General features: G+C 38.5%; 1 protein-coding gene across 2 annotated transcripts; it reads right to left on the reverse strand.

The window, feature by feature from the left end:
* Window positions 1-68: 68 nt before the first annotated feature.
* On the reverse strand, window positions 69-20,394 carry LOC133539763 (apoptosis-associated speck-like protein containing a CARD). 2 transcript variants are annotated; one of them, XM_061881920.1, is made up of 3 exons: window positions 20,045-20,391; window positions 8,223-8,315; window positions 69-5,209 (listed from the first exon to the last, which is right to left on the reverse strand). In XM_061881920.1, exons 1-3 carry the CDS (start codon window positions 20,289-20,291, stop codon window positions 4,947-4,949), a joined length of 603 nt encoding a protein of 200 aa, XP_061737904.1. In that variant the 5' UTR covers window positions 20,292-20,391; the 3' UTR covers window positions 69-4,946. The 2 variants fall into 2 exon arrangements, with proteins under 2 accessions (XP_061737904.1, XP_061737905.1); XM_061881921.1 differs by lacking the exon at window positions 8,223-8,315 and having other exon boundaries at window positions 20,045-20,394.
* Between the last annotated feature and the right edge of the window lie 2,024 nt (window positions 20,395-22,418).

The raw sequence follows: 22,418 nt of genomic DNA on the forward strand, positions 1-22,418 counted from the left end.
CTCCAAGCGTTGAAATCAAATCTCCGGGACTTACGCAGCTCCCAAATGCACAGCAACGATGGGGCCCATTTAAGGTCACAAAGAATAATTTTAATGGACAGATTCACATTTAATACCTGATAGTTGTAGCCAACTCCAACATTAGGAACTATAAAAGTAAGATTTTTTGTACTAACAAAAAGGATTTGTTGCATCCAGCAAAGAATTAAGTAAGCTGTAATGCGTTACGACAGGGGTGTCCAAACTTTTTGACTTGGGGGTTGCTTTGGGCGGAAAAAAATAAAAAATAAATTAAAAAAAATAATATATATATATATATATATATATATATATATATATATATATATATATATATATATATATATATATATATATGCACACACACACACACACACACAAATATATATGTGTATAGGCTCTCTCTATATATACTATGTATATATATATATATATATATATGTATATATATATATATATTGCTGCTAGGGGTGTATAAAATTGTCAGGAATTGTCATGGATACAAAGGATTCTGGGTATTTGTTGTGTTGGGTTTATGTTGTGTTACTGGGAGGATGTTCCCCCGAAATGTGTTTGTCAATCTTGTTTGGTGTGGCTTCACAGCGTGGCGCATATTACTAAGAGTGTTAAAATTGTTTATATCACAACCATTAGTGTACTCTGTGTCACCCAGTATGCCTTGCAGTCGTGTGCGTGTCGCTGAGGAAGCCACACACAACATGATGCTGGACCGACAAACGGTTCGAACATGTTGAAGGCGACAAAGCCAATGGCTTCATAGCACGCCCTAATACTTATTATCTGGGTGACTACCGGCAGTCATTCCAGAGAATATTAGCGTCTCCTATTGTCTCCTTTGCTTTGTGACACGGGTCTTAAATGGCTCTTTGAAGGATTCCGATCCCATAACTATGTATATCAAATATTTCCGGATGGTTCAACCGCCACCCGCCCGGATCTAATTAAAATCTATTTTTTCGTCATGTCACCCGCCCGACCAGCGGTTTATCCGCGGATGAGACCGCAAACCGCGCATCTCTAATATACACATATATGTCTGCGTATAGACTCTCTCTCTCCCTGTATATGTACAGTATATGTATATATATATATACCTGTATATATACATAGCCTATACACATATATATGTATATATAATAATAATATAATGTATATTTAATTAATATAATTGGATATTGAGAGTATGTGAAAGTTCGACTCCTACCTTGTTTACATCCGTGACAAACTCCTTAAAGTTTTCCAATCAATCAGAAAAACCAAGCAGCTAAAATACGTCAAACACGATTAAGTGTGTAATGGCTGTAATTTTTTTTTTTTATGTAGAATGCACTTCTTCTTTTTTTTAATAATATCCACAAAGTTCAATGACCATGTCTGTTGATATTTCGTGTTGGTTAGATTTTTTTTTTTGCCACATGACTAGGGAAGGTTGTTAGCATTGGGTCATATAAATAATTGCTGCGGATTTAGTGCATAATTAAAGGTCCATCCATCCATCCATTTCCTACCGCTTATTCCCTTTTGGGGTCGCGGGGGGCGCTGGCACCTATCTCAGCTACGATCGGGCGGAAGGCAGGGTACACCCTGGACAAGTCGCCACCTCATCGTAGGGCCAACACGGATAGACAGACAACATTCATACTCACATTCGCACACTAGGGCCAATTTAGTGTTGCCAATCAACCTATCCCCAGGTGCATGTCTTTGGAAGTGGGAGGAAGCTGGAGTACCCGGAGGGAACCCACGCATTCACGGGGAGAACAAGTAAACTCCACACAGAAAGATCCCGAGCCCGGGATTGAACCCTGAATACTCAAAACCTTTGTATTGTGAGGCAGACGCACTAACCCCTCTACCACCGTGAAGCATATATATATATATATATATATATATATATATATATATATATATATACACACATATGTCTGTGTATAGGCTCTCCCTCTCCCTGTGTATATATATATATATATATATATATATATATATATATATACACACATATATATACCTGTATATATACATAGCCTATACACATATATATGTATATATATAATAATAATATAATGTATATTTAATTAATATAATTGGATATTGAGAGTATGTGAAAGTTGGACTCCAACCTTGTTTACATCCGTGACAAACTCCTTAAAGTTTTGCAATCAACCAGAAATATCAAGCAGCTAAAATGCGTCAAACACGAATAATTTTGTAATGGCTGTAATTTTTAATTTTTTATGGTGAATGCACTTCTTTTTTTTTTATATATATTGGGTCATATAAATGAGTGCTGCGGATTCGGTGCATAATTAAAGGTCGTTGACATTAATTTTAAAATGTTAGACTTTTAAAATTAATGCAATTTTAAGACGTGGGGCCATAGTTTGGAGACCCCTGCATTAGGAAATATCCTTTTAATTATTAAGCAAAGCAATGCAGGTTAAAGCCATACCTGACAACATTTGCATTTCAAAACATGGGAAATTTCTCTGGAAAATGGGTAAAAATAAGGGATTTTCATTTTCCTCACAAAAAGCTGTTAAATCAATTAAAAAACACAGTCGCAGACTTGAAGTCAGGTCCATTGTGTTACAAGAAAGTATTACTAACCACTGCACTATCCACTCCAGCGAGTGTGGCCAACTCGGTTTCAAAGAAGGTAGCATAGCAACCTGTGAAAGCGTGAGTATGGCGTAAAGATCTCCTGAATGATTGGTCAAAAGCCCCTCACGTGTTTGCTACCAACTTCGAAACCCAGTTGACCCTACTCTCGCTCTGACCCACTCCAGCTGACCCATGCGGCAGTTGGCATCCCTGAAGTAAGGAAACGGGAACGGGATGAAGGACAAAAACTGGATTTCTCAGCAAAAACGGTAAGGTTGACAGGCATCATTAAAACACTAAGAATTTGTGTAAAAGAAAATGGCGCATAAAACACAAAAGAGGAGGTTCTAAAAAGAGTGATAAATACCCGTTTCTGTATAGCATTAGTAGTACAGTAATACTTCAACTTACCAATATTTTAATATACAAGCTCTCTCAGCTCTTTTGAGTTACGAGCCTCCACTTTTTGAAGTAAATACTGTCTAGAGATCGACACAATCCTGCCCCCCAACCGCCGGATGTGGGAACGTTCGTGCCTTGCTCACCGGGCCCCAGTGAGACATACAGTGGGGCAAAAAAGTATTTAGTCAGCTACCGATTGTGCAAGTTCTCCCACTTAAAATGATGACAGAGGTCTGTCATTTTCATCATAGGTACACTTCAACGGTGAGAGACAGAATGTGAAAAAAAGAAATCCAGGAATTCACATTGTAAGAATTTTTAAGAATTTATTTGTAAATTATGGTGGAAAATAAGTATTTGGTCTCTTCAAACAAGGAAGATCTCTGGCTCTCACAGACCTGTAACTTCTTCTTTAAGAAGCTCTTCTGTCCTCCACTTGTTACCTGTATTAATGGCACTTGTTTGAACTTGTTTTCTGTATAAAAGGCACCTGTCCACAGCCTCAAGCAGTCAGACTCAAAACTCCACTATGGCCAAGACCAAAGAGCTGTCGAAGGACACCAGGAAAATAATTGTACACCGGCACCAGACTGGGAAGAATGAATCTACAATAGGCAAGCAGCTTGGTGTGAAAAAATCAACTGTGGGAGCAATTATCAGAAAATGGAAGACATGCAAGACCACTGATAATCTCCCTCGATTTGGGGCTCCACGCAAGATCTCATCCCGTGGAGTCAAAATGATCATGAGAACGGTGAGTAAAAATCCCAGAACCACACGGGAGGACCTGGTGAATGACCTGCAGAGAGCTTGGACCAAAGTAACAAAGGTTACTTTAAGGACAGGGAATCAAATCCTGCAGTGCCAGATGTGTCCCCCTGCTTAAGCCAGTGCATGTCCAGGCCTGCCTGAAGTTTGCCAGAGAGCACATGGATGATACAGCAGAGGATTGGGAGAATGTCATGTGGTCAGATGAAACCAAAATAGAACTTTTTGGTATAAACTCAACTCGTTGTGTTTGGAGGAAGAAGAATACTGAGTTGCATCCCAAGAACACCATACCTACTGATAAGCATGGGGGTGGAAACATCATGCTTTGGGGCTGTTTTTCTGCTAAGGGGACAGGACGACTGATCCGTGTTAAGGAAAGAATGAATGGGGGCCATGTATCATGAGATTTTGAGCCAAAACCTCCTTCCATCAGTGAGAGCTTTGAATGGTTGACCAAATACTTATTTTCCACCATCATTTACAAATAAATTCTTTAAAATTCCTACAATGTGAATTCCTGGATGTTTTTTTTCACATTCTGTCTCTCACAGTTGAAGTGTACCTATGATGAAAATTACAGACCTCTGTCATCATTTTAAGTGGGAGAACTTGCACAATCGGTGGCTGACTAAATACTTTTTTGCCCCACTGTACATATCACTTCTTGTTGCCTTTGACCTCTGCGGTCCGTCACCTAAATAAGTAGGTGTGCTACACGAACAATAACAATTATCCTTTGTTACACTGTGGAGGAGCAGTCCAAAGTCCACAGCAGTCAAGTGAAGCCCAAGTGATAATGCACAATTTTACATTCACAAAACTACAATTGTTTTGGTTTTCATACAACAATTATTATCAAAAAGTTGGTTTTCTTTTTTAAAAGGCGTGCTACATGATGGAATTTTCGTGAGGACCAAACACAGATGAGTTTGGTTTAAGTTAATTTTACTGGGCGACGCTGATTTAAGATTCCGTTGTTTCGAATATCGATGATAGAAACATTTGAGCTTGTGAGTTGAAGTACTACTGTAGTTAGTCGCCGTATAAAATGATCAGAGGAGAGACGGACCGGATCTAAAAGAGAGAGCAGAGAAAACGTTGCCTAGCATTACCACAGGAACAGGTAGCTGGCTCTACTTGTTCTGCCTGAGGTCTGCCACCAGGTAAGGCTCCTCCTTCTCCAGGATTTCTAAGAAGACGTCCTTGGCCTTGTCGCCGGACTGGAGAGCCCGCAAGTAAATTTCCCTCATCTTTTGTTGGTTGACGTTCATCCTCAGGATCAGTTCGTAGACTTCAGCCTGGATGACTTTCTTGTCCAGGAGTTGATCCAGAATGGCACTAATGTTGGTCACTCTCTTGGTAAGCTCCAACTTGTGTTTATCCACAAAGTGCTGTCCTGAAGAAGAAGAAACGAGACAAAATAAGAGAAGTTAGCCCCTTCTTTACAAGTCTAATAAGTCCACGTGTCCAATCAATTTATTAAAAAAAACCACTAGAAGTTGTGGATTTAAATCCCATTGAAATTTTCTTATGTAGACATAGTTGTTGTAGTCGTAATGATTTGTGCAGTCCTTTGAGACATTTGTGATTTGGGGCTATATAATTAAACATTGATTGATTGATTGATTGATTGATTACTTTAAGCAGGAAATAACAAAATAAACTGTCAAGTTATATTTGAAGTTTTCTTTGACATTTTCACCGAAAAACATCTATTTTCATTAAAGACTACAACTCCCAGGGTTTTTGGCCCGTTCTACATTAAGCTGGATAACCCCTTAAACCAGGGGTCGGCAAACCGCGGCTCCGAAGCCGCATGCCGCTCTCTGGCAACTGCGGCTCAGCTGCTTAGTCGCCGACCCCAACTGTTACGGGGAGATTGTGGATTTCGGTGCCTCTCCCGGATATCAACGTTGTCCGATTTTTTACTCGGACTATAACATTGAGGTCGCACCGTGATGACTTTACTTTTAACGTCCTCTACGCCTGCCTTTCACGCAATGCCATCTGCGTGCCGACAGGACGCATACATTTCGCTGCTTCTATCGTCACATGTACGAGATTGGAAGGCATACTGGGTGATACGGAGTACACTGAAGGTTGTGATATAAACAACTATAACGCTCTTACTAATATGTGCCACAGTGCGAACCCACACCAAACAAGAATGACAAACACATTTCGGGAGAACATCCTCACAGTAACACATTATAAACGCAACACAACAAATACCCAGAATCCTTTGCATCTATGACTCATTCATACTATATTTTACACCACAGCGCCCCCAACCCCGCCCACCTCAACCGACGCACGGGGGTTTGGTGCTAGCGGGGTGTATAATATAGTCAGGAAGAGTCATGAGTTGTACTTGTATAGCGCTTTTCTACCTTCAAGGTACTCAAAGCGCTTTGACACTACTTCCACATTTACCCATTCACACCCACATTCACACACTGATGGAGGGAGCTGCCATGCAAGGCGCTAACCAGCACCCATCAGGAGTGATGGATGCAAAGAATTCTGGATATTTGTTGTGTTGCGTTTATAATGTGTTACTGCGAGGATGTTCTCCTGAAATGTGTTTGTCCTTCTTGTTTGGTGTGGGTTCACAGTGTGGCACATATTAGTAAGAGTGGTAAAGTTGTTTTTATCACAACCTTCAGTGTAACCTGTATCACCCAGTATGCCTTGCAGTCGTGTACGCGTATCTGCGGAAGCCACTTACAACATGTTGCTGGACTGACAAGCTGTCTGTACATGTTGTAAGCGTCAAAGGCAATGGCTTCATGGCACGCCCTTTTTATTGTTGTCTGGGTGACCATAAGCAGATATTCGCGAGAATGGTTGCGGATCCCATTGTCTTCTTTATTTTATGAAACGGGTCAAAATGGCTCTTTAAGTGGTAAAGGTTGCCGACCCCTGCCTTAAACGAATAATTATTTAGCGTAAGCCCCGTTTCAGTCACACTAAACCAGGGGTGCCCACACTTTTTCTGCAGGCGAGCTACTTTTCAATTGACCAACTCAAGGGGATCTACCTCATTTATATATATCATTTATATTTATTTATTTATGAAATACACTTTTGTAAACAAGTTAAATGTGTTTAATGATAATACAAGCATGTGTAACACATATAGATGTCTTTCTTTCACAAAGACAAGAATATAAGTTGGTGTATTACCTGATTCTGATGACTTGCATTGATTGGAATCAGACAGTAATGATGATAACGCCCACATTTTCAAATGAAGGAGAAAAAAAGTTGTCCTTTCTGTACAATACCACATGAAAGTGGTTGGTTTTTGGCATCTAATTCATCCAGCTTCCATACACTTTACAAGAAAAACATTGGCGGCAAATTCCGTAGCTTGCTTGATTGACATTCACGGCACCCGAGGGTCTTGTGAGATGACGCTGGCTGCTGCCAGTTCATTATTATGAAAAAATGACAGAGAGGAAGGCGAGAAACACTTTTTATTTCAACAGACTTTCGCGCCGTCCCTTCCGTCAAAACTCTAAAGGCCGACTGCACATTTCCTATCTTCACAATAAAAGCCCTGCTTCATGCTGCCTGCGCTAACAAAATAAGAGTCTCGGAAAGCTGGCGTGCACAAGTGATGTGCACGCCAGCTTTCTGAGGGATCGCTTGTGCACGCCAGTTTTCCGAGACTCTGTATTTAATCTTGTACAATTAGAATTTTCCCCACAATACAGTATATTATAATTTATTAGTGTAAAAATGGCATACCTATTTCTTGAATTTTTAAGTTTCTTAAAACATTGTATACACAACTCTTGTAAAATAACCTTTTTCTCACAATATTGCATTTTCTAAAAGGACAAAAAACTATTTTTTTACAGCGATCCTGTACAATGGCATACTTTTAACTTTTTTCTCAAAATACTCAGACTGAATTAATGTACAATAACAACTTGTTTTCTCACAATATTACTAACTTTAAAAAAACATTTTTTCAAAATAGGTTTGAATTTAATCTTGTAAAATTACAAAATTGTGTCTAGCAAAATGAAATAAAATTCCCCATTATTCCTACAAGTTATTATTCCAAAACTTTTTTTGCACAATTTTGCAACTTTTTTTCCCCACAATATTTTTGACTTTAATCAGGTAAAATGGCATACCTATTTCAACACAATTCTTTTAAAATAGTTTTTTATCTCACAATATTATAATATTGTCCGTAAGTCCTTCACCGTTTGTTTAATGATGCTAAAACTTTCAAAGCATTTTCAACAAAGCCCATAGGGGGCGTGTCCTAACATTTGGACATTCCTACATATTGATGTGTACAAATAACATGTAGTTCTGTGATACAGTGCACTTTCCTATCACACCCCCATTGGTGGTCTAGGGTAGAGTGGCGACGATGACACGAGTACTACCTTTGCTTAAATCCTCGTTGTCAATGCTTGACCCTGTACTGACGCCATCTGCGCCTCCAGCCGGGCGTCTTGCAATAACCATGCACTTGGCATCTGCAAAGATATGAAGATGGAAATTTTGCAATTACATATATTTAGTACAGGACAACTTGCAAACTTAACAATCTGCAGTCATCCTAATTGAAATGTATATGCAGATACAGTAAATATATATATATATATATATATATATATATATATATATATAAACATATATATGTGTATATATATGTGTGTATATATATATACACATATGTGTATATATGTGTATGTATATATATATATATATATGTATTCATATATATATACACTGTGTATATATATATATATATATATATATATTTACAAATATATATATACTGTACATACATATATAGACACATAGATATTAATAAATATATCTATACATACATACTGTATATACTGTACACACATATATGATGGTGATTTATAGATTTTTTAGAAGACATTATAGTAAAATAATAAACAAAACAAAAAAAATATATATATATATATAAATACACATATATTTGTATAAATATGTATACATATATGTGTGTGTGTATATATATATATGTATATATGTATTCATATATATACATATATATACACTGTATATATATATATATTTACAAATATATATATACTGTACATAAATATATAGACACATACATATTAATAAAAATACCTATACATACATACTGTATATACTGTACACACATATATGATGGTGAATTATAGATTTTTTAGAAGACATTATAGTAAAATAATAAACAAAAATAAAAAATAAAAAATATATATAAATACGTATACATATAAATATGTATACATATATATGTGTGTGTATATATATATATATATATATATATATATATATATATATATATATATATATATATATATATATATATATATATATATATATATATAGGGTACATACATATATACACACAAACATCCATCCATCCATTTCTACCGCTTATTCCCTTTTTGGGGTGGCGGGGGGCGCTGGCGCCTATCTCAGCTACAATCGGGCGGAAGGCGGGGTACACCCTGGACAAATCGCCACCTCATCGCAGGGCCAACACAGATAGACAGACAACATTCACACACTAGGGCCAATTTAGTGTTGCCAATCAACCTATCCCCAGGTGCATGTCTTTGGAGGTGGGAGGAAGCCGGAGTACCTGGAGGGAACCCACGCATTCACGGGGAGAACATGCAAACTCCACACAGAAAGATCCCGAGTCTGGATTTGAACCCAGGACTGCAGGAACTTCGTATTGTGAGGCAGACGCACTAACCCCTCTTCCACCGTGAAGCCCATACACACAAACATATACATAAATATACCTACACATACATACTGTATATAGACATATATATGTTGGTGATTTATAGATGTTTTTAGAGGACATATTAGTAAAATAATAAACAAAAATATATACATATTTACAGTAAATATATATATTTGTATTTGTTATTATTTTATCACCTAAATATTAACCAAGTATTAGCATCACTGTTATGATAATCGCTAACCCTGAACAACTACTTTTAGTACCACGGCACCTTAATTATGGATGAAATGCAGCTACTGACTTGCAGAGCCGATGAGCTGCTGCATCGCCTCTGAGATGGTAAAAGTTAATTCTAGAATATAAACTATCCCTCTCACTTGGATAGTAGAAGGTTGTGGACATAAAGCCACAAGTTGGTCAATTTTGACATCCAATTTATAGCCCTATGACGAGACAAACCCTTGTTTGCTCCCAGCATTTTTTGACTGAGTAGTGAGAATTGTGATGAATTAATCATCAATTAACGGGGACTGCAAGTCTGGTGCTGAAAGATATAAACATCCCAAATGTATTTATCCCACTGAGAGCAGACATTTTACAGTAAATGATTGTTCTATTACAGTTTGTATACCTTGTTTAGCACTTCGCAATACTGCCACAGCTTCAGTATTTTACTGAAGCTGCATCTTTTTAGCACACACCTTCTAAAACTTGTAGATCATCCTCCTTATATTCAATGCAAATCATTTAGGGGGTTTAATGATATTTTTAGGGTGCCTTAAAAGGGCCAAATGACAGCTTTGGTTCTGATGCTTGATGAACAATTTTACTGAAAAAAAAAGACAAACATGTGAATACTGTCCTTTCTGATCATGGAGTGCACCATCTACTGTACTTCCTGGTTATCACATGTGAGTGGAACTATGGGAGTGGTTTTCAATCATGATACAGATATGATAACATGGTTAAAAATATGAATACGTTTTTTGCACTTGTTTTAAAAAGCCGCTTTTAACTTTTAGCACATGTAAACATACTGACCGTGTGTATGTATGTATGTACAGTATGTTAGCTTTATAGTGGGGTGGGGGCTCTTTAGGAGCATAACAATATTAATAATCATAAGTAAGTAATATTGGAGATTGAAGTGGGGCCACAGGCGACATTTTGCTACGGGCCACACAAAGTCTACGGCTTTAGATGGTGTTATCCCTTTTATTGACTTTAAGGCAGGGAATGTCCAAAGTCTATTTGGGAAAATATATGAGGAGAAGGACGACTCGGGACACGCTGACAGTCAAGATGACGCACAAGAACTTGTAATGGTCACAAGAACAAAGTGGAGGTTTTGAGTGTAACAAAAATGACAAAATATTAGTAATATGTTGCTTGAAATATATTTAACATCTCTGTCAGGTGTGTCAAAACTGCCACTTAGGGGCCATTTTTGGCCAGTAGATTACTTTTTACTGGCACATATATATACATATATGTGTATATACATATATGTGTATATATATATATATATATATATATATGTGTGTATATATATATATATATATATATATTTATATATATATATATACATATATATATGAATATATATATATATATATATATATATATATATATATATATATATATATATATGTGTGTACACATTTATATATGTAATGAAAAATTTACATGCAGCTAAGATAGGCTCCAGCACCCCCATGCTACCCTGAAAGGAACAAGAAAAACTAAAAAAGAAAGAAAAGAAATCGGTCAAAAATAGATGGAATATATATATATATATATATATATATATATATATATATATACATATAATATATATATAATATACATACAGTATATATATGTATGTGTGTGTATAGATATATATGTATACACACACATATATACATATATACAGTATATATATACACACACACATGTATACAAATAATATATATATAATATACATATATGTGTGTGTATATATATATATGTATACACACACACATATAAGATATATATATTCATATATATACATACTATATATATATATATATATATTCATATATATACATACTATATATATATATATATATATATATATATATATATATATATATATATATCGTGACATTGCTGGTTTACGAACAGACGAGCATGTTCAGCAGCGCACGATCACGGAGTACTTATAAATAGACACAGTGTGTAGACAGAAAAGGGAGAACAGATGCATTTTGGCTTAAAAACTGATGATAAAGGTGAAGTTATAACACTGAAACGGCCACCGGAAGAGGTGCTTTCAGACATGGCTAGGTATCTAGCGGCTAACGTCCTGCCCCAGTCGGCAGTGTTTTAGCTACTTCTAATACACTAATCCTGGTCTCCATGGCGACAAATAAAGTATGTTTCTTACAAGTATCATTCCTGCAGGACAAAGAATAGCTAAACATGCTTCACCACACACCGTAGCTCACCGGTATCACAATTAAAACGAACGGCATGGGTGGATCTACACCTAACAGCCACTGTAATTATACCAAACATATTAGCGTATCTAGTCGATACTACGATGATTATGATATTTTTTGGCATCACAACATCTTCTTTCGTTTTAAAAAAATGTATATTATGTTTATAAACTCAGGAAATATGTCCCTGGACACATGAGGACTTTGAATGCGACCATTGTATGATCCTGTAACGACTTGCTATTGGATTGATACCCAAAGCTGTGGTATCCTCCAAAACTAATGTAAAGCATCCAAACAATAGAAAAATAAATGATTATTACATTTTAACAGAAGTGTTGATATAACATGTTAAGAGAGAAAGTAAGCAGATATTAATGGTAAATGATCAAGTAGTTTAATAATACATTTGCTACCACTTGTCCTTAATATTGTTGACGAAATAATAGAATGGAAAATACCGGTACCACAATGTTGGTGTCTGGACAACACTAATAAGTATGTATATATGTGCATATACACACACATACAGTATATAAATCTGCATATATATATATATATATATATATATATATATATCCATCCATATTCTACCATCCATCCATCCATTTCCTACCGCTTATTCCCTTTCGGGGCCGCGGGGGGCGCTGGTGCCTATCTCAGCTACAATCGGGCGGAAGGCAGGGTACACCCTGGACAAGTCGCCACCTCATCGCAGTATATATATATATATAAAAATATAAATTTATATATACACACACGCATTCACAAAAGGGTTGTCCCAATACCAATTATTTACCAAAATGTATGTTGATACTCTTCAAAACAAAAGGGACCACAAATGTTTTTATTTTTACATATGTAGTAAGAAATTGTCCATCCATCCATCTTCTTCCGCTTATCCGAGGTCGGGTCGCGGGGGCAGCAGCCTAAGCAGGGAAGCACAGACTACCCTCTCCCCAGCCAATTTGTCCAGCTCTTCCCGGGGGATCCCGAGGCGTTCCCAGGCCAGCCGGGAGACATAGTCTTCCCAACATGTCCTGGGTCTTCCCCGTGGCCTCCTACCGGTCGGACGCGCCCGAAACACCTCCCTAGGGAGGCGTTCGGGTGGCATCCTGACCAGATCCCCGAGCCACCTCATCTGGCTCCTTTCGTTGTGGAGGAGCAGCGGCTTTACTTTGAGTTCCTTCCGGATGGCAGAGCTTCTCACCCTATCTCTAAGGGAGAGCCCCGCCACATTTCGGCCGTGATCTTGTAACGAATTGTGTCATCTCCGATTTTATTATTCTGTCAAAATTATGAGGTACAAGCGGTAGGAAATGGATTATTGATCTACTTGTTCATTTATTGTTAACATCTGTTTACCTGTTCTACACTACACTTCTTTTCAAATGTAATAAGCACTTATTATTGTTTATATATATATATATATATATATATATATATATATATATATATATATAAAAAAAAATATATATATATATATATATATATATATATATATATATATATATATGTGTGTGTTTGTGTTTATATACTGCAAGTATATTCATACACATATATCAATTATTATGACATAATCTATACCAGTGGTTCTTAACCTGGGTTCGGTGAGTCGGCCTCAGGGGTTCGGCGGAGGTCAAAACACACCCGACTCATCATGTCAATAAAAACTTCTCCCTATTAGGGTATCACGGGTACGGCAACAGCTGACTGATTTGCAGATGTGTAATTTCTTGTGAGTTTATGCACTGTGTCGGTTTTGTTCTTTGAACAAGGTGATGTTCATGCACGGTTCATTTTGTGCACCAGTAAAAAAACATGGTAACACTTTAGTATGGGGAACATAGTCACCATTAATTAGTTGCTTATAAACATGAAAATTAGTAACATATTGGCTCTTAACTAGTCATTATTAAGTACTTATTAATGCCTAATTCGGCATGACCTCATTATAACCCTAACCCACTAACCCTAACCCTAACCAAATAACTCCAAATTAAGTCTTTGTTACTTAGAATATGTTCTCCATACTAAAGTATACCAAAAACACATAACTTTGTCTTGAATTTGAAAAAACCCATTTTATATTTCACTAAGAAGGGTTCGACGAATGCGCATATGAAACTAATTGGGTTCGGTACCTCCAACAAGGTTAAGAACCACTGATCTATACAGATCTATACATATACATATATATAACATATATATATATATATATACATATATATACACACACATATATATATACACACACACACATATATATATATATATATACACACACATATATATATATATATACACACACATATATATATGTTTATACACACACACATATATATACACATATACATATACATATACATATGCATATATATATATATATATATATATATATATATATATATATATATATATATATATATACCGTATTTCCTTGAATTTCCGCAGGGCATATAGTATGCGCCTGCCTTGAATTACTGCCGGGTCAAACTCACTTCCCAAAATAATTAGCGCATACTTAGTATTACCGCCTGGTCAAACTCGTGACGTCACGAGTGCCACTTCCCCTGTCATCATTTTCAAAATGGAGGAGGCTGATTTCAATATCGGTAATTTGTAATCGCATGAAGGGAAGAAGATTAAGAGCTGTTCAGTGGGATTTAAGGTCCAAGCTTACATCACACTACAATTTTTACTGCATACCTTTGGTAAGTGCCGGAGTGAGAAAAGGTTTTAAAATAATTAGCCCATGCTTACTTTTACTGCATGCCTTTGGTAAGCGCAGGAGTGAGAAGAGGTTTTAAATTAATTAGCGCCCCGGCGGCAATTCAAGGAAATAAGGTACATATTAGAGATGCGCGGATAGGCAATTATATCATCTGCAACCGCATCACTAAAGTCGTCATCCACCCACCATCCACCCGAACCATAATTTTATCAGAACCGCAACCGCCCGCCAGTTGTTATATATATCCGGAGTCGGCGACCTTTACCACTAAAATAACTAGTTTGACCCGTGTCATATAGTAAAGAAGGCAATGGGAGCCGCTAATGTTCTCACGAATATCCGATGGTGCTCATTCAGATAACGGGAATAAAGGCGTGCTGTGAGGCCATTGCCTTTGCCACCTTCAACAACATGTACGAACCATTTGCCAGTCCAGCAACTTGCTGTATGCAGCTTCCGCAAACACATGTACAAGATTGAATGGCATACTGGGTGATACACAGTACACTAATAGTTGTAATATCAACAATTTTAACACTCTTACTAATATGCGCCACGCTGTGAAGCCACACCAAACAAGAATGACAAACACATTTCGGGAGAACATCCTCGCAGTAACGCATTATAAATGCAACACAACACATACCCAGAATTATTTGCATCCATCACTCCTGATGGGTGCTGGTTAACGCCTTGCATGGCAGCTCCCTCCATCAGTGTGTGAATGTGGGTATGAATGGGTAAATGTGGAAGTAGCGTCAAAGCGCTTTGAGTACCTTGAAGGTAGAAAAGCGCTATTCAAGTACAAGTCATACAAGTACAACTCATGACTCTTTCTGACTATATTAATATGCGCCACGCTGTGAAGCCACACCAAACAAGATTGTCAAACACATTTCGGGAGAACATCCTCACAGTAGTAACACAACATAAACGCAACAAAACAGTTACTGCTAGTGGGGTGAATAATATAATCAGGAATTGTCATGGATGGGACGGCGTGGCGCAGTGGGAGAACGGCCGTGCGCAACTCAAGGGGCCCTGGTTCAAATCCCACCTAGTACCAACCTCGTCACGTCCGTTGTGTCCTGAGCAAGACACTTCACCCTTGCTCCTGATGGGTGCTGGTTGGCGCCTTGCATGGCAGCTCCCTCCATCAGTGTGTGAATGTGTGTGTGAATGGGTAAATGTGGAAGTAGTGTCAAAGCGCTTTGAGTACCTTGAAGGTAGAAAAGCGCTATACAAGTACAACCCATTTATGGATGCGAAGGATTCTGGGTATTTGTTGAGTTGCGTTTATATTGTGTTACTGTGAGGATGTTCTCCCGAAATGTGTTTGTCATTCTTTTTTGGTGTGGCTTCACAGCGTGGCACATATTAGTAAGAGTGTTGAAATTGTTGATATCACAACCATCAGTGTAATGTGTGTCACCCAGTATGCCTTGCACTCGTGTGTGTGTGTGTGTCAGTGGCAGCCACACACAACATATTGCTGGACTTGCAAGTAAATCGGACATGTTGTAGAAGGCGTCAAAGGTAAAGACTTCATAGCACGCCCTATTAATTATTAACTGGGTGACTGCCCGGCAGACATCCTTGAGAATGTTAATGTCAACTGATGTCTTCTTCGCTTGGTGACACGGGTCCAAAATGGCTCATTGAACGGTTAAAGTCACCGATCTCTGAACCATGTATATCATATATTTCCAAATTGTTCAACCGCCACCCGCCCGAATCTATTTAAAATCTATTTTTTCGTCATGTCACCCGCCCGACCCGCGGCTAAACAGTAAACCGCGCATCTCTAGTATATATATATATATATATATACATACACACACATATTCTATTTTCAGGGTTCCACAGTGTTTTTCAACCTTTTTTTAACCGAGGCACATTTTTTGCTTTGAAAAAATGCGGAGGCACACCACCAAAGGAAATTATTTAAAATTGAAACTCACTTAACAGTAAAATTTTGTCGCAATTGTTGGATATGACCTTAAAGCATAAACAAGCATACATCCCTATACTGTAGCTCTTGTCTCAAAGTAGGTGTACTGTCACCACCTGTCACATCGCGTCATGACTTATTTTCACTTTTTTGCTGTTTTCCTGTGTGTAGTGCTTTATTTATTGTCTTGCACTCTTATTTTGGTGTTTTTTTCTCTTTTTTGTTGGTATTTCACTGTAGCAGTTTCATGTCTTCCTTTTAGCGATGTTTCCCGCATTTACTTTGTTTTAGCAATCAAGAATATTTCAGTTGTTTTCATCCTTCTTTGTGGGGACATTGTTGATTGTCATGTCATGTTCGGTTGAACATTCTAGACGCCGTCTTAGCTCCACAGTAAGTCTTTGCTGTCGTCCAGCATTACTTTTGTAGCCCGTTTAGTTTTAGTTTGGTTCTGCATAGCCTTCCCTAAGCCTCAATGCCTTTTCTTAGGGGCACCCACCTTTTGTTTATTTTTGGTTTAAGCATTAGAAACTTTTTTACCTGCATGCTGCCTCCCGCTGTTTCCGACATCTACAAAGCAATTAGCTACCGGCTGCCACCTACTGATATGGAAGAGCTCTAGACAGCACGACACTCAACAACAACATATCATTTTCAGACTATAATTACTGGTTTGCAAAAAATATTCTTAACCCAAATAGGTGAAATTAGACCAGGGGTGACAAACTCAAATACAGAGTGGGCCAAAATTTAAAACCGAGGGTGAACAAATTAACCTTTTAATAGGGACCCAAACAAGTTTTGCATTGAATATTGAACAAGCAAGGCTTATATAACTTTATAGTGACATGCAAAATCGAGTTTCAAATAATAACAAATGAAATTTAAATAAAAATTGAATGCCTCTTTTCGGCGGTGGGGTTGAAGTGGACGGGGTTTGGTGATAGCGGGGGGGTGTATATTGTAGCGTCCTGGAAGAGTTAGTGCTGCAAGGGTATTTGTTTTGTTGTGTTTATGTTGTGTTACGGTGCGGATGATCTCCCGAAATGTGTCATTCTTGTTTGGTGTGGGTTCACGGTGTGGCGCATATTTGTAACAGTGTTAAATTTGTTTATACGGCCATCCTCAGTGTGACCTGTATGGCTGTTGACCAAGTATGCATTGCATTCACTTGTGTGTGTGTGTATAAGCTGCATATATTATGTGACTGGGCCGGCACGCTGTTTGTATGGAGGAAAAGCGGACGTGGAGACAGGTTGTAGAGAACGCCAAAGGCAGTGCCTTTACAGCCCACTCCAAATATTGTTGTCCCGGATGAAATTCGGGAGGGGGCACTGAACTTCGGGAGTCTCCCGGGAAAATCGGGAGGGTTGGCAAGTCAGAGTATTAGCGGCGGGCCAGCTCTAATTTTAATGTGATATTGCCTCAAGGGCCAAGTGAAATTACACGGCGGGCCAGAGTCTGACACCCATGAATTAGACCAGGGGTGCCCATTACGTCGATCGCGATCGACTGGTCGATCTCGGAGGGTGTGTCAGTCGATCTCAAGCCAGGCATTAAAAAATAGACATAAAAATGAGCAATCATCAATCATACCAAGACTTCACTTTCGTCAGTTGTTTGACATTCTCGGCACCCGAGGATCTTGTGAGATGACGCTGGCTGCTGCGAGCTCATATTTAAGAAAAAAATCACTAACAGGGCGGACCCAGAGAAACACATTTTATTTCTAGAGACTCCGTACCTACTGTCAAAACTCTAAAGACCGACAGCACAGTTCCTGTCTTCACCATAAAAGACCTGTTTCATCCTGCCTGTGCTAACAAAATAAGAGTCTCAGAAAGCTAGCGCGCACAAGCTAGCAAGCTACGGAGTTTGATGCCAATGTATTTTTCCCCCGCCCTCAGCGACCGCTTTCTCACTTGCTTGCCCACCCGCACACTCACTGACGTCACTCACCTGCTGCCAGACATTAAAGGGCCACACACATATGCTACTCTCATAACAAAGTGTTTAAAAACGAGTATGCAAGTTGGACAAATGAGATGCCAAATCCAACCACTTTCATGTGGTATTGGACAGAAAGGAGGACTTTTTTTTTTTCCTCCATTTGAAAATGCGGACGTTATCAGCACCACTGTCTAATTCCATTCAATGCAAGTCATCAGAATCAGGTAATATCAATCAATCAATCAATGTTTACTTATATAGCCCTAAATCACTAGTGTCTCAAAGGGCTGCACAAACCACTACGACATCCTCGGTAGGCCCACATAAGGGCAAGGAAAACTCACACCCAGTGGGACATCGGTGACAATAATGACCCAGTGGGACGTCGGTGACAATAATGACTATGAGAACCTTAGAGAGGAGGAAAGCAATGGATGTCGAGCGGGTCTAACATGATACTGTGAAAGTTCAATCCACAATGGATCCAACACAGTCGCGAGAGTCCAGTCCAAAGCGGATCCAACACAGCAGCGAGAGTCCCGTTCACAGCGGAGCCAGCAGGAAACCATCCCAAGTGGAGGCGGATCAGCAGCGCAGGGATGTCCCCAGCCGATACACAGGCAAGCAGTACATGGCCACCGGATCGGACCGGACCCCCTCCACAAGGGAGAGTGGGACATAGAAGAAAAAGAAAAGAAACGGCAGATCAACTGGTCTAAAAAGGGAGTCTATTTAAAGGCTAGAGTGTACAAATGAGTTTTAAGGTGAGACTTAAATGCTTCTACTGAGGTGGCATCTCGAACTGTTACCGGGAGGGCATTCCAGACTACTGGAGCCCGAACGGAAAACGCTCTATAGCCCGCAGACTTTTTTGGGGGGCTTTGGGAATCACTAACAAGCCAACTTATACACCAACTTATATTCTTGTCTTCATGAAAGAAAGGAATCTATGTGTGTTAAACATGCTTGTATTATCATTAAACACCATTAACTTGTTAACAAAAATGTCTCTTTCATAAATAAATAAATATAAATTATAAATAGGAATGAGGTAGATCTCCTTGACTTGGTCAATTGAAAAGTAGCTCGCCTGCAGAAAAAGTGTGAGCGCCCATGAATTAGACAATCTCCCATGGCACACCCAGTGTGCCGCGGCACAGTGGTTGAAAAACACTGCCTTAACATATCTTGACTTACGTTGTTTTTTGGTGTTTGACAAAGAAACGAGGCGAAATATGTCGAAGTTTCGTTTGTTAAAACAAACCAAAGGGATAAACGTTACATTATGCGGGGAAAAAAGATCCGTGACGCGCTGAAAAGTGAAAGTAAAAGAAGACAAAGTGAGTCGTGGCGCGCAGGACGATAACGGACATGGAGTTTACCAAGATTTTCTGCGTCGTCCAAGCAGTCGATGTCCCTCAAGAGTTCCGATGTGACCGCCGGAGCTCCTGCTTCGGTGAAGGTAGACACCAGCACGTTGGTGACCGCCAGAAAGTTCTTTCCCTCCACCTTGCTGAGCGGGACTCTCCGGTCCCCGCGGCGGTCCACCAGGGCCTGGCAGAACTTCTCAAAGTTGGCCTTGGAAAGATTCTCCAGCGTGTTGAGGATGATCTTCTTGTTGGAAGCCATCTTCTAGCAGAGGAGGAGGACGTCCTTCCGAACAGGAGAACTCTCACTTAAAACTAGAGGCTATTTTGCGGCTATTTCCTGTATAAATGTGGACAGGAGCGTATTTACTGAATTGGAGGCCCAGGGCAATACTAGTCATTGGGCCCCCCCAGGTTAAAACTGCATGGTTATTTAGGATGTTAGGAACAGTGGCGGTCTGAGAAGTAGAAGCTGCTCCCCCCACTTCAAAATCACCATTAGACCAACATAATAGGACAAGCAGTAGAAAATGGATGGATGGATGGATGAAATGCAAGTGTTTAAAGGCCTACTGAAAATGAGATTTTCTTATTTAAACGGGAATAGCAGTTCCATTCTGTGTCAGGGGTTCTCAACCTTTTTTCAGTGATGTACCCCCTGTGAATTTTTTTTATTTCAAGTACCCCATGATCAGAGCAAAGCATTTTTTGTTGAAAAAAAGAGATAAAGAAGTAAAATACAGCACTATGTCATCAGTTTCTGGTTTATTAAATTGTATATATTTTGTTGTGGTCTTTCTTGAACTATTTGGAAAAAAAGATATAAAAATAACAAAAAAAACTTGTTGAAAAATAAACAAGTGATTCAATTATAAATAAAGATTTCTACACATAAAAGTAATCATCAACTTAAAGTGCCCTCTTTGGGGATTGTAATAGAGATCCATCTGGATTCATGAACTTAATTCTAAACATCTCTTCACAAAAAAAATAAATCTTTAACATCAATATTTATGGAACATGTCCCAAAAAAATCTAGCTGTCAACACTGAATATTGCATTGTTGTATTTATTTTCACAGTTTATGAACTTACAATCATATTTTGTTGAATTGTTATTCAATAAATATATTCATAAAGCATTTTTGAATTGTTGCTATTTTTAGAATATTTTAAAAAAAAATCTCACGTACCCCTTGACATACCTTCAAGTACCCCCAGGGGTATGCGTACCCCCATTTGGTAACCACTGCTATGTGTCATACTTGATCATTTCGCGATATTGCCATATTTTTGCTGAAAGGATTTAATAGAGAACATCCACGATAAAGTTTGCAACTTTCGGTGCTAAGAGAAAAGCCCTGCTTTTACCGGAAGTCGCAGACGTTGACGTCACATGTTGATGGCTCCTCATATATTCACATTGTTTTTATTGGGAGCCTCCAACAAAAACAGCTATTCGGACCGAGAAAATGACAATTTCCCCATTAATTTAAATAAATGATAAATGGGTTGTACTTGTATAGCGCTTTTCTACCTTCAAGGTACTCAAAGCGCTTTGACACTACTTCCACATTTACCCATTCACACACACATTCACACACTGATGGAGGGAGCTGCCATGCAAGGCGCTAACCAGCACCCATCAGGAGCAAGGGTGAAGTGTCTTGCTCAGGACACAATGGACGTGACGAGGTTGGTACTAGGTGGGGATTGAACCAGGGACCCTCGGGTTGCACAAGGCCACTCTTCCACTGCGCCACGCCGTCCAAATTAAATTCATGAATCAATTACAATCCCCAAAGAGGGCACTTTTAAGTTGATGATTACTTCTATTTCTAGAAATCTTCATTTATAATTGAATCACTTGTTTATTTATCAACAAGTTTTTAGTTATTTTCATATCTTTTTTTTTCAAATAGTTCAAGAAAGACCACTGCAAAAGAGCAATATTTTGCACTGTTATACAATTTAATACGTCAGAAAGTGATGACAAAGTGCTGTATTTTACTTCTTTATCTCTTTTTTCAACCAAAAATGCTTTGCTCTGATTAGGGGGTACTTGAATTTCAAAAACCTTCACAAGGGGTACATCACTGAAAAAAGGATGAGAACCACTGATTTAGGATATTAGGAACAGAGGCGGTCTGAGAAGTAGAAGCCCCTCCCTCTACTTCAAAATCACCATTAGACCAACATAATAGGACAAGCAGTAGCAAATGGATGGATGGATAAAATGCAAGTGTTTAAAGGCCTACTGAAATGAGATTTTCTTATTTAAACGGGGATAGCAGGTCCATTCTATGTGTCATACTTGATCATTTCGCGATATTGCCATATTTTTGCTGAAAGGATTTAGTAGAGAACATCCAAGATAAAGTTCGCAACTT

This window comes from Nerophis ophidion, linkage group LG21 (genome assembly GCF_033978795.1).
Source record: "Nerophis ophidion isolate RoL-2023_Sa linkage group LG21, RoL_Noph_v1.0, whole genome shotgun sequence".
NCBI classification, from domain to species: Eukaryota; Metazoa; Chordata; class Actinopteri; order Syngnathiformes; family Syngnathidae; genus Nerophis; species Nerophis ophidion.

Coding starts and splice junctions, on each gene's coding strand:
- LOC133539763 (XM_061881920.1), bottom strand. CDS start 20,291: ATGGCTTCCAACAAGAAGATCATCCTCAACACGCTGGAGAATCTTTCC. Junction 8,316..20,044: donor GGACGACGCAGAAAATCTTG/GTAAACTCCATG, acceptor ATATCTTTGCAG/ATGCCAAGTGCATGGTTATT. Junction 5,210..8,222: donor CAACGAGGATTTAAGCAAAG/GTAGTACTCGTG, acceptor CTTCTTCTTCAG/GACAGCACTTTGTGGATAAA.